Genomic DNA, 12,893 nt, shown 5'->3' with positions numbered 1-12,893 from the left:
CGAAATGACTGGAGAATGATAAGCTTTAACATCCAAAAGCAGCAGCATAAGCCATAGATGGATATCATATTAATTGAGGTTGTTTAGAAGATGATCGTTTGTATTGTAAGCCTTGTTTCTGACATCGCAGGAAACTCTCCTATGGGTTAAACCGGGACTGCTAAGATCTAAAAACCGTCTCATGTACTTACTACGACATAACGATCCGACATAGACAACTAGAGGTGCCATTGCCGACGAGATCAGGATGTGTGATGCCGATGGTAAAAGACTAATTCACTTCCATAGCTTCACACACTTATCATGGCTTGCTGAAGCTACCATGCCAGCTGAACTTGATGCTGCCAAGGAAGACACTAGCTTGTCATGTGCATGCAGCGTCATTGTCTTCTTGTCAGTCATGTTCCAAAGTTCCAATGTCTGAATAAACACAGAGCACAATAAGCACAGAAGCATTTAGCAGCTCAAATAAGAGCAAGTCATTGCAAAACAAGTTTATCTTTAAGCAAAATTCCAGTTGACCAAGTTATGTTTTTTTAAGCAAAATTATATTTTACCACGTATGTGAATTAAAGAACAAACTCATATAGAAGTTGCTGAACAAAGTGATTGTTTGAAAACTCAAATGCAGTTGTCAGGGAGAGATATCGCAGCAATGACCCACCTCATAACAGCCAATTACCAACAAATATGGGTAAGTGGGATGGAACACGCATGTCCGGAAGTTGTTGCCAGAAGAGTTTAACTCATAAAGGAAATCAGCTTTACTACCGGAGCCAACTGACCACACTCGAACCAATTCATCACTAACAGAAGCTAAATACTCTCCTGTTGAATCCCAGCATACAGAATTGACAAGGTTCTTATGACCCTATAAGACAAAACAGTAAGTTAAAAGTCTGAATAAATCCATCGGATGTTTTTTTTAAGAAATCAATTAAATACAAAAGACATAAGAAAGCTAGAGATGCAGCTTTATGAATTGCTTCAAGTCGTCAAGTTCATGATAGCTTCACACTTTCATTTTGTTATGCAAATAACTGCATTACGCTCATATAAAGTAAAAACTCATTCAGGCAAGAATGTGGATATCACTATTGCCCATTTGTGATCAAGTTAAAGTCGATACCCAAGATAACTATTTTGGCTCACAACAAACCTGCAATTTAAGCATGCAGACTTGTGTCTCTACATCGAGTATGGAGACAACACTATCACCAGCGGCAGCGAGAATCCTTCCAAGACGAGGTTGAAACCTCACCTGAGTTGCTCCACCCTGATAAATAAAAGTATTATTGAAGCTGACTACAAATTACCAAACTATGTTAATCCTTATATAGTAGCGAAATTAACACCATATGCCATACCTTGAAAACTCCAGCACAACTGCCATTCTTGATACTCCAGTATCTTATCTCACTATTGTTATCACAAGAGCACAGAAGATCCTCTTTAGTAGGGTGGAAGTCAAGTGACATAACAGTTGTAGAATGTCCCACAAAAGTACGAAGTGAATAGCCAGGCTGCACAATTATAAGCATTCAATACATTAGATAAATTACAAGTGGACGGTTTAGACTTAACAAGTAGGAGAGTAATAATGCAAAAATACGAAAAATATCCAAAAGACCATTTGCCAGGTTTTCCAAATTAGTTGATCATGTATTCAATTTTGAGAAATAATTAACAAAATGAAAATTAGCAGTGAGCAAATTCTTGTATTTCACTTAAAAACTATGGATTGGCCAGTAATTAGCACACATTTATTCCAATAGAGAAGTGTAATGCTAGCAATCACAAACGGTTGTCCTAAAAAGTAAAAAGACCCTATGAAGGTCAATCCAGTGACAGGTCAATGCAAATATGCACTGCATGATAAATATTTGACCGAGTAGGAGATATATGAAAAATAAATGTTGCCTTGACCGTGAAAACAGGAAAATGTATTTACTAACATTATCAACATCCCAAACCCTGACAGTCTTGTCAGCGGAGGATGTAGCCAGCCTTGACATACTAGGACTGAATCTAATATCTGTTATCCATTGAGTATGCTCTTCCAGAGTAGACTTCACATTGAAGGATTCTGTACACCACAATACAGCCTGTGCACAAAACCATCAAGATATAATGACTATTTTGTGTTTAAATGGCTTAATATGAACTTAAGTAGTATTTCATATAATTGCAAAATATCCAAGTGTTACTGCCAGTTTTATGTAATATACACTTCAATCTAACTAGTACTCGCCTTTCGATCGTGCCCACCAGTGGCAAGTGTTTTCCCATCTGCTGAGAAGTGACAGCACTCGACCTTACTTGCACTTGCAGAAATAACCCCAACTTCCGAAAAAGTGAAACCTAGTTTTATTAAGAACAAGTGTTAAAGCATTCTACTAGTTTCTAGTACAGCACAAGCAAACCAGACATATTGTGATGTATCAGTGACATAGCAATAGAAAGTCAGCATTGATAGTACCTTTGCTGACATCTGAACACCGAGCAACTCTATCCCGAGGGTCAGCATCATCATGTGTCAAGAATTCTTCAACATTATCCTCTAAAGATCCATCATCCACAAAACGGTCCATATCATTCTGCAAAATACAACCCTAGTTACTGACTGCCAAATGAACTGCTAATAACAATATGGTGCGATGAACTAGACTGTATGAGGCAAGCCTAGAAAGTTGTGGTCTACAACTTAAGACCTAGCAATAGGGAGAAAAATAGAAATGCAGTTGACATTTCTCCATCCAATATATCAACCATACTGGTCCATTGTGGTCCATGCCAATAATAGCTATACAGCAGAGGGACATATAATCACCCTAAATGCAATTTACGCAAATAAGTTGATGAAACAGTGACTAGCTTCACACCAATTTATTTGGTACTGGGGCAACTGAGCCTAGACCATCAGAAGCAAACATAAGTAGAGACTTTGAGGAACCGCCATTATGGGGCAAAGTTGGCATCGAGATCGCATCTCCTGCTGTGTGAGTGGAAGGCGTTGAAGGTGAACTGGGGGATGGTCCAGTGGTATTAGCAGTCCCTGAACTATTGGCAGGACCTGAAGATGACACTGGCTGCTTCCTCTTTCGCCCCATTTGATTCTTTGGAGCCTTTAGAAAACATCGAAATAAATTAGAAAACCACCCTGGGAAAATCTAATACAGCCCTAATCATAGGATCATATACAGACTGATGAATACAGACTAAAAACACTTTAGTACCCTACACCAGGCAATATGATGAAGTTCGAATTTCATAATAAAATGCATGTCATGCTGGATTGAAAAGCAATACATAGAGAAAATATCCATATCGTCTTGCAATACACAAAAAAAGGGTAATTAAGAATTTATAAACACTGCTGCACATGTAGATAATTTGCATCTGAGGTCAAGTTGCACAAAAGAAAAGACATAATTGAAAGGATCTATAGCTATATAAACAAACTACAAACCTGATCACTGCCTTGAAAGGAGTTGGACATGCTTCCACCACCTGTAATGCTACCAGCACCAATGATCTTGTCTTGCTGTTGAAGGTGTTGGTTTGAACTCTGAGGGTGTTGACTTGGAAACGGATGCTGTGAATATTGTTGTTGTTGCTGGTGTTGATTGTTGTTTTGCAGCTGCTGTTGCTGTAACTGGTAAGTTGGTTATTCTTGTAAGCCAATATGTTCTGAAAGCTTAAATTTCAGAAGGTCTAATGATATTAATTACATCAGGAGGTCTTCCAAATTCAGACCCATGAATGATACCTTCATAAGCATATCAGCATCTGCACCAGGCAATACAGGACAACCAACTTGAACAGGCGATCCAGTGTTAGAAACATCAACGTTAGATATATTTCTATTGAGAAGCATGGGCAGTCTTCTAGTCTCCAGGTCACTGGCCGATGGGGAGGCTAAATTTTGCTGTGCCTGAAGTAGAAGTTGCTGCTGGATCTGATATTGATTAAAGGGCTGAGATGAGTGCATCATGGAATTTTGCTGCTGGAGAATTCCAGGCCGAACCTAACAGGAAAAATAAACATTAAATTTTACTGGACAAGAAAACATGAACGGAGAAAACTGCAGTGAAAATCCAATTTCATAGTAATTATCTACACATGATCGGCATTATATATTACTCGTGTTCTTAAACTAAACTGATCTTTTTATTTGTGATAGAACCTGGAATGTGCGAGCAATTTATGGTAGGAAATATAAATAATCTGCAAAACTTTCCAACTTTCCTCTTAACAATAAGAGAGACGTTCAAACAAAAGCAGACTTCTCTAAAATGTTATGACTGTCGCCTAACATAACAACAATGTTTCTATAGTCACTAAACAAAGAGTAAATTGTAATATATATATATATATAAATAGAAAGAGAGAGAGAGAGAGAGAGCAAGAACATAAGTAACATACACCATTTGGAAAAGAGATTAATTGTTACTAATACTTGACATTTGGTGTATTGTGTTAAATACATTTCATGTAAAAACCCTCAGGCCTTTTCTTCCAACAAAAAATAAATAAATAAATATATAACAAACTAGGAATTAAAATTGGAGAGAAAATGCAAGAGATAGTACAATGAGCCTTACCGTTAAAGGCCAGCCTTTCAGAGTCAAATTGCTACTGCCTTCATTTGATCCTAACATAAACAAATTGATCATTCATTGGTACGGGAAGAACTATAATCTCAATATTAAACTCCAATCAGATATCAAAAGTAATTAATGGTAATGGAAACATGTGTATCCACCATGAATTAGTGGATTTCGAAATAACTATCAAAGTAGTAGTTGATTATAACATATCTCCATATCAGATCACATCCAGTTATTCCTAGTACAAAAACATAAAATCAATACCATGGAGACCCATCAATGATCCATCTGGCCCAGCAGCTCTTGGGTTCATCATCTCAGTCTTTATGTCCTGTTTCACCATGCAAATAGGACCCAAAATAAGAAAACAGGATTTGTGATGTTAAATTTTTATCAAGAAACAGACTCAGACATGATAATTACCTGCATCAATCCAGGAAGTTGCTGACTCCGACTGTGAGCTTGTTGGAGACTCCCCAACACACCTCCAGGTGTACCATGCAGCATTTGACTGAGAAGAAGTTCAACAACTTTCATATAAAACAAAAATTCCATGCTAGGTCATGATAAATATAATTTGTTAGAGATATACCCAGGAGACTGGCCACCTGCCGTGGCTACTTTCACCAATGATGCACGATTTGAATCCATAAGCTGACTCATATTGTCACCCATCCTTTGCTGCAAGGTGAATATCGGCAAACAGTCGTCAATAGATGAAAGGAATCTATGTTAGAAAGAAAGTAATTTATGTCAAACTTATTACCTTTAAAGCCGCATCATCCAAAGCATCCCCCCTGGGAGGCTTCAATCTGTCCTCATACATTTTTGTTGTCATGGCATTTGCAGTTGCAGAGTTCTGCCTCAAAAGAGGATCCATTCCAACAAGCCCATTGGAAGTTCCATTAAGAAGTGGGGTCCCATCTCGTCTTTGCTGTTGCGGCTGCTGTTGTTGCTGGTGTTGTTGTTGCTGGTGCTGTTGATGTTGCTGTTGATGTTGCTGTTGTTGTTGTTGTTGTTGTTGTTGTTTTTGTTGTTGTTGCTGTTGTTGCTGTTGTTGCTGCTGTTGTTGTTGCTGTTGTTGCTGCTGCTGCTGAGCAGCATGCCTTTGCAAAAGATGCTGCATTTGCATTTGTGGATGCTGCTGAGGGTTCTGTTGCAGCTCCCGAGCCTTGTTTACTTGAGTCTGATACAGAAAGCAAAACGAGGCATTAGATCTCCATAATTGCATTAAAATTTTATGAATCTCAAGATGTTCATTCTTTATAATCCTTCAAGAGAACCTGCCAAAAAAGAGTGCAACATTCCACTTACACCGAATTCAAGATGCAACAGTTAAGCTCTCCAATCTCCCAAAAATAAAAGTTAAAAATACACCCACAAATGTTAATTAAGAAACAAATAGAAACTACTAGAAAACCAAAATACTCACCTCAATATAAGATGCAGCTGATTCAGAGTGTTTTTCATTTGTCCTAGCGATAAATATATCCCAAAAGACAGACCACCATTCAAAAAGAAAGCCACCGGGTGCATCAATAGCTGGTATAAATGTACAATCCAAGAAAACAATCAATTTGGATATGAACTTGCAATTTGCAGTAAATCTTATTCATAATACAACCATGTTCTTACCTACAGGATCTGTAGAAACTTTTCCTTCCGCTTGAAATGCCTTTGCAGAAGTATGTAAATTTCTCTTCAGAAGGTAATCATATATATAAACATCCAACCTACGATCCATACAATTATGCCCACATGTCAGAAGTCAGAACCCAAACATATTTAAGGCTTCTGAGAAACACAGAGGGATTAAAATGCAAATCATGATATCTAAACTGATGCTAAAACGATAAATCAATGCAAAGACAATGAAATGAAATGCCAGATATTTTGCTAGTTACTTTTGGAAATTTGAATTAAATCCTTTTATTAATTAACTCTTATATCTGACTGAGCAAATTTGTTTAAGAAAAATAACCCATATGAAACATCAGAAGACTTTCAGCCGTATTTTCTTGGTAGGAAGAAAGAAACAACTTTCTGGAGTTTCAGTTTCCCTGTTATCTGGGCTCCACATATTAAGCTTTTTCTCAGCTGGTAGTAAACTTTTTCTTCTTTTTGTTTAAGAAAAATCTAAGCTTTAGTGTATTTAGTTGAGGAAATTCTCAAATTTTGATACAAAACAGAAACTGAAAGTTAAACTCGTCTCCTTTTTCTAAGCTTATGTTCTGGAGACGAAGACACATATTGGATAACTGCAAATACAACGAATCTCCAAATCCCACCCCTCAGTTCAATCAAACAGAGCCCAAAGCCAGAACTGAAGAACAACCCATTCAATCACACATAACAAATATACAAGATCACCAAAACATGGTTGAAGCTCTTAATACCCATTACAGAATAAGATCATCAAACAACAACCTTCAAGTCCCAACAGACAACAGATTGAAAAAGCATGATCCTTTAATCAGATATGAACAATCAACAACACAAAGGGCAGCCCCAAATGCATAGAAAAATGGAGAACCCATTTGGAAATTGACAAACAAATGGTGCCCCTAAAAACATAGAACCCTAGAATCAAGAACCCTTAAAGCCCAAGTGAGATGATAACAATAAGAACAAAAAAATGACTAAAAAATAAACAGAAAGTTCAGAGCCTAATAAGAATTAGAGATGCTTACATTTTATCAGCTTCCCAATTGGCCTGAGAAGCCATGATGGGTGATATGCGTTCTTCACAAAGATGATAACTTTTCTTATAAATGCTTTTCAAGTTTGTATCTTTTTGCTTTCTCTGAGTTTTGTTTTTCTCTTACTACTGCTTCTCAGCTTTTGCTTCTTCTTCTTCTGGCTTCTTCACTATGTTCTATAATAATTAATAAAGTTGAAGAAGACCATAACCTCCTTGTTGAGTCAATATTAAAATATTATTTCCTTTTTTATTAATTATTTCCTTTATGGGTTTTTAATTCCACGCAAGCGGTGTGGCGAAGTTCATGACTTTTTATTCTCTTTTTTCCTCTTCTTTTTTATCTTCCTTGTATTGACCAAAAATTCCAAAACTTAATACAAACTTGGTGGGCAAGAATGCATGTTTTAGTTGATTATATGGATTGTGGCTACGAAATACTTAAGCATTGCTCATTGCTCTTTAAACAAATTTGTGTTCTGAGTTACAATTAAAGAATTGATAACATAATCGGTCATGTGATGTGAGATTGTGTGATATAAACTTATATAATTAAATCACTACGTGTAACTTTATTAAATTATTACTGAAATTAACATCTTTCTTTAAAAAAAATATGTTGAAAGTTTCTAAGAAAATATGTCGATTTATGTTTTAACTTATTTTGTTTAGAGAAAAAATTGCTTGATTAGTAGAACTAATTATCTTCTATCATTTCACAAGAACTCATTAAGACTCAAGTCTTACGACTAGGAATTCTTGGAGATAAATAACAAAGGAAAAGATTAAAATAAGAATTAGGAAGGTTAAGCACATTTTCTCTTATTTCTTCTGTTTCTGTTGGGATTGTAAAAGTTGGCACATCCTATGATTCCTATCATAGACTGACAGTGTCAGAATGTCTCAATGGTTTACCTGTTTGTCAAAATGTTATTTTTACCTGTCCCAGAAAAAGAGGAGAAAAAAAAGGTTGACTGGCACAGTTCATAGAAAGTCAAGGACAAAGTAGTTGGAAACATCAATATTGCCCTTTTATTAATAGATTAGGATTGTCTGGCTTCTAATCCATCATTTTCAAGATTAAGATGATTACTGATGAGAAAACCAATGATTGACTGGCAATTAAGCACCTAAACCAATCCATATCAGAAACATAGACACAGATCACAACTCACTTGATGCTAATCATCAATAGCTGCTGGTACTGTAAATTGGCAAACATTGCCACAAATAAGCCTTCAATTATTTCCAAAATCTAGAACAAAGAAATTACTTCACTCTCCTCCTTTCCCATGTTCTGAGTTCTAATTACCTGAATCTACAGCTTTTCAAATCAAAAAAATCCTGGTGTAAACATGGCCTTATAATGAAAGACATTCTTCTCTAACTAGAAAAAGATGAGGCTACTTCTCATTCCTTGAAATCATCCTTGTCATCAACAGGAAGGCCTTTGTTTCTCCAATACACGGCAAGACCACTGCCACCGAGCTGCGAATTGGCAATTACAAGAATAGAATTGGGTTACAAGTTCTGAGAACATTCATAAGTTAACTCAATAGGATCTAAAGGGCGAGACATACCGCCATACAAACAACGCTAACAGCTGAAGGGACAGCAACTAAGGGGTTCGTGAAATGCTTTTGAGCTAGTAAAAACCCAAGTGCGGAGCTCTGCAAATGATATTACCAAAACCGTAAGTTAGGGTGTCAGTGAACAGTTATCCTGCTTGTCCTAAGAATACATGGATGCAGTATTGAAATACTACCAGAGAATATGTTTACCTGCATCCCACACTCTATGGATATGGTACGAGAAGTGGATTCACCGAAAGATATCCTTGAAACCCAATAGCCAATGGCAAATGCAGCAGCATGTAAAGCAGCCACTGGGAGTATTAATTGCAGTCCTTGTGCTTTCAAGACTTCAGAAACTTGTCCAATCTATAAAATGATAAAAAATTAAAGCTAAGTAATATGCACATCAACTTTCACTATGAATTACTCACTCCAATCATGAACTTACTGGGCTTGCACAGAGAAGAGTGGTGAGGATTACTCCAACCAAAGGTGTCACTGAGCTAATTTTTGAAGTGAACTTTGGGAATTTGCCAGTACTGTCACATGAAGCAGGTACACCAGTGAAGATTACAACATTTATGTCCAGATGCATTTTAATAATCTGATGATAATTAAAACAAAAATATTATTACCTCCAATAATTGTTGGCACTAAAACAACCTGGAAAGTGCTGATTGCTAGGCCCTGCAAGGATGATAGATAATACAAGAAATCAAAGTCAATACCTCTGTTAAGTAGCAATGAGAATCTGTAATCCTACTGCATAGTAAAACAAACCATTATAAAGATAGTGTAGATATCCCTTTATTTTAGTTTAGATTATTGTGGATGAGTGTGTCATTTTGTTACTAATATCCAATAACTGATGAAAAATGAATCCTATAGGTTGGGGAAACTTTTGTTCATTATTGGTTCAGATTTTACACACGGTACCTATGACCAGCTATACGTGAGATCAACAGATTGATGAGTAAATTTATTGATCATCAGTATTGCACTGATTATAGATCATGTTTGGACTTACCTCAGCATCAACTGGAACAAGCTGGCCAGCAAGCAGCTTGGTAAGAAGCGGTGTCATTATAATAGCTCCTATTGTTGAACATCTAGACATAGTCCACAAGATAATATATGGTTTAATACAAGACATTTAGATGCAGAAAAAAGAATATTGTTTCAGACACAATTGTAAACTTCCCAGACAATTATATGGCATGCAACTCACGTCGTCATGAGAACAGATAGTGCAACATTCCCCTTTGAGATATAAGTTGCAACATTTGATGCCTGACCGCCAGGACAGCAGGAGACCAGAATAAGACCCGTAGCAATAGGTGCAGAAAGCTTTAGTTTCTGAAAAGAGAGGATCATCATTGTAGCATCCATAATATGTTTATATGAAGGACTAGCCACCTTCCCCCCTTTTCTAGGGGACGACAGGATCTTAAAGTGAGGCAGAAAAGAAAGAGCTCTTATGTACTAAGGTCTGTACTAGCAAAATTTGTACATCTAATAGCAGAAATACTGATACTAACACCTGTTATAAGATCTCAAATGGTATAAAGGAGAAACTCCATAGGAAAAGCATATTAAATGGAGTAAATTACAGTGAAGCCATAAATCCTTACCAGGGCAATGACAAAACCTAGTAAGGGTTTGATTATGTACTGAGCGAGAAATCCTACACCGACCTGCAGCATACATTTAATAACCATTACAATTAACTAAAATTATCTGTCAAAGCTCACTGACTTAATGAAAGGATGCTACTTACAGTCCAAGGATTACGCAAGCATCGTCTAAAATCTTCAAAGGTTAACGTCAAACCCATAGAAAGCATGAGGAAACCAAGGCCAAGGGTGAAAAGGTCTGTCTCCAACCAAGTTACCTGAAGGAACCCCAACATTAAGCTTGATGATCACTAGCTGATATGTCATATAGCAAAAAGAATGGAAAGAGATCTTACAGCAGATGGTTTGTAGATCCCAACAATGGTGCCAATTATCACCTATGTCAAGGAAGTAGGAGTCAGAATTCGCAAGTCTTTCCAGAGACATTGTTTAGAACAGAACTATGCTTAAGAAAGTTTGAATTGGGAAGACAGGATCATAGTAACTATATACATTAGTGTAATGTGATACCTACCCATAGAGGAAATAACGTTGTCAAAGTTTCGATTATTCTCTCATACTGGCTCATGCCACTAGCAGTGGGAAGACCTCCAGATGCATTTGTTGCCGCCTTGCACAAAACTTTGGAGTTGCTACATGAATATATGAAGGATGTAAAACTGACTGGTAAGTATCCAGGAGAAGCAGATTATCCATAGAAACTATGAAGTCCTAACTATGCGTGAAAAGAGCAGCCATCTTGGTAACTAGTTGTTAAAATGAGACATTTTACGTTGTGTACACATTACTGGCAACTGGTGAACACTATCTGGTCATTTTGGTGTGTTGGGACAGGAAAAAAAACTCAAAGGAAATAGGAAAGTGATACAGACCTGATCACAGTAAGAATGAAATATTGAACTATAAGTTACTCATATTTGACTACAAATAACATTAACATCTGAGAGTAACTAAGAGGTATAGGTCTACTCGACATTGATCCAGCTGAGCTCTCTAAACAAGTAAGAGCGATCTCATTTCCTTTTGGTGTATACCACACCTCCAAGAACCAATACTAACTAAAGAACAGTAATGTAGCTCTCGGGTTTGCTTATAAACTGAACTATGGTACCCAATAATTCCCACAAACATAATCAACATATTATGTACTCACAACTTCACATATATTCTCATTTATGAAGCATTATCAAAACAAGGGTACCCTCAAAACAACACTAAACTACACACCTTGAAGTATGAACTATCGAAGAACCAGCAGCAACAATCGGACTCCATGTCTTGCTTTCAATTGCACAACTCCTTCCCTTCTCAGACACAATTCCACCTCTTACATCTGAAAACCAATCAATTAGAATCAACTAAACGCTTGAAACGGAGGAAAACAATAAACTGTCCCAATCCCCACAACAGAAAAGAATTGAACTTGAGCTCCCATATCACCAACAATCTAAACCCAATTGCCAAAACGGATACCAAACACAAACCCAGAAACGAAGAGCGCATAAACTAAACATACCAATATGGCTTTGGAGCCTCCTTGAAGATAAAGAAGAGCTCTGCCTACAGTAGGCTTCACAAGTATTTAACTTGAAATCTTTGAGAGCAAATCTAGACAAGGAAGACATTGGGTCAAAACCAAGGGATTCAATCAATAGGAAAAGATCAAAAAAGTATGGGGCTGTTGAGTTTAAAACTTAGAATAGTGAAGTGGGGAGATAGGATTGTCTGCATATGGGAACTTGGCTCCAAAACTGGTTACCGGGTTTGTATTGTTGTTGGTGGTCGTGGAAACCAATGAGCCACACAGATCGATAATCCATCTAAGTGGAATCTAGCCTCATCCGAAACTAGGTAGATTGGTCTGTTTCCAAATTAAGTGACAGATATATATTTTACATAGTAGACCTGGAGCTCTTACGACTTTGATGTGTAACTCTCCAGCAGAAAATGAAAGCTCTCGGCTTTTAGTGTTGGAGTTCTTGACAGAAAATGCATGAAGAAAACTGCGTTTTTGGATCAATATATACATTTCGGCCTCAAAAACATAGCAATCGAATCAAATATAAAACTAATAAATCTTCAGTGCTTCAGTGTAAGAAATGAACAATTTGACAAAGTGTCATTATATTTTCCAAATAAAAAGAAGGGAAAAATCGTATCAAGTTGAAAGAATGAAACTGGTCTTTGTCTTCTGTATTTATATATTTGGACCGTCCCAGCCAGTCTAGGCTCAAGCGAATTGGGTTTCTCCTAGCCCGCTTGGGCCGAATAAGAAACTTTGAAGCCCATCCGGTTAGCATAAGCAATCTTAATCGTTTGTGATCAAGTATGGTTCTTTGTCATTGATTTCAAAACCAAGGATGAAGGATTCCAGGAA

General features: G+C 37.0%; 2 protein-coding genes across 3 annotated transcripts; both read right to left on the bottom strand.

Annotated features, from left to right (window-relative positions):
* Positions 1-40: 40 nt before the first annotated feature.
* LOC126800322 (transcriptional corepressor LEUNIG-like) lies at positions 41-7,448 on the bottom strand. 2 transcript variants are annotated; one of them, XM_050527678.1, is made up of 18 exons: positions 7,301-7,448; positions 6,246-6,343; positions 6,043-6,152; positions 5,377-5,796; positions 5,203-5,291; positions 5,034-5,121; positions 4,875-4,941; positions 4,605-4,654; positions 3,770-4,027; positions 3,470-3,655; positions 2,883-3,125; positions 2,480-2,597; positions 2,252-2,361; positions 1,956-2,105; positions 1,368-1,523; positions 1,160-1,276; positions 665-871; positions 41-420 (listed from the first exon to the last, which is right to left on the bottom strand). In XM_050527678.1, exons 1-18 carry the CDS (start codon positions 7,333-7,335, stop codon positions 277-279), a joined length of 2,646 nt encoding a protein of 881 aa, XP_050383635.1. In that variant the 5' UTR covers positions 7,336-7,448; the 3' UTR covers positions 41-276. The 2 variants fall into 2 exon arrangements, with proteins under 2 accessions (XP_050383635.1, XP_050383643.1); XM_050527686.1 differs by having other exon boundaries at positions 3,470-3,649.
* Positions 7,449-8,314: 866 nt separating this feature from the next.
* LOC126800349 (sodium/pyruvate cotransporter BASS2, chloroplastic) lies at positions 8,315-12,628 on the bottom strand. Its single transcript, XM_050527705.1, is given in 14 exon segments — positions 8,315-8,796; positions 8,889-8,978; positions 9,090-9,248; positions 9,331-9,413; positions 9,416-9,421; positions 9,518-9,569; positions 9,910-9,991; positions 10,111-10,238; positions 10,514-10,576; positions 10,660-10,773; positions 10,852-10,893; positions 11,031-11,148; positions 11,744-11,849; positions 12,033-12,628. Coding segments are annotated over 14 exon segments (1,230 nt in total). The 5' UTR covers positions 12,142-12,628; the 3' UTR covers positions 8,315-8,718.
* Positions 12,629-12,893: the final 265 nt, after the last annotated feature.

This window comes from Argentina anserina, chromosome 1 (genome assembly GCF_933775445.1).
Source record: "Argentina anserina chromosome 1, drPotAnse1.1, whole genome shotgun sequence".
NCBI lineage: Eukaryota > Viridiplantae > Streptophyta > Magnoliopsida > Rosales > Rosaceae > Argentina > Argentina anserina.
Note: the sequence above shows the minus strand (reverse complement) of the source record. Positions and strands in the feature narration are given on the sequence as shown.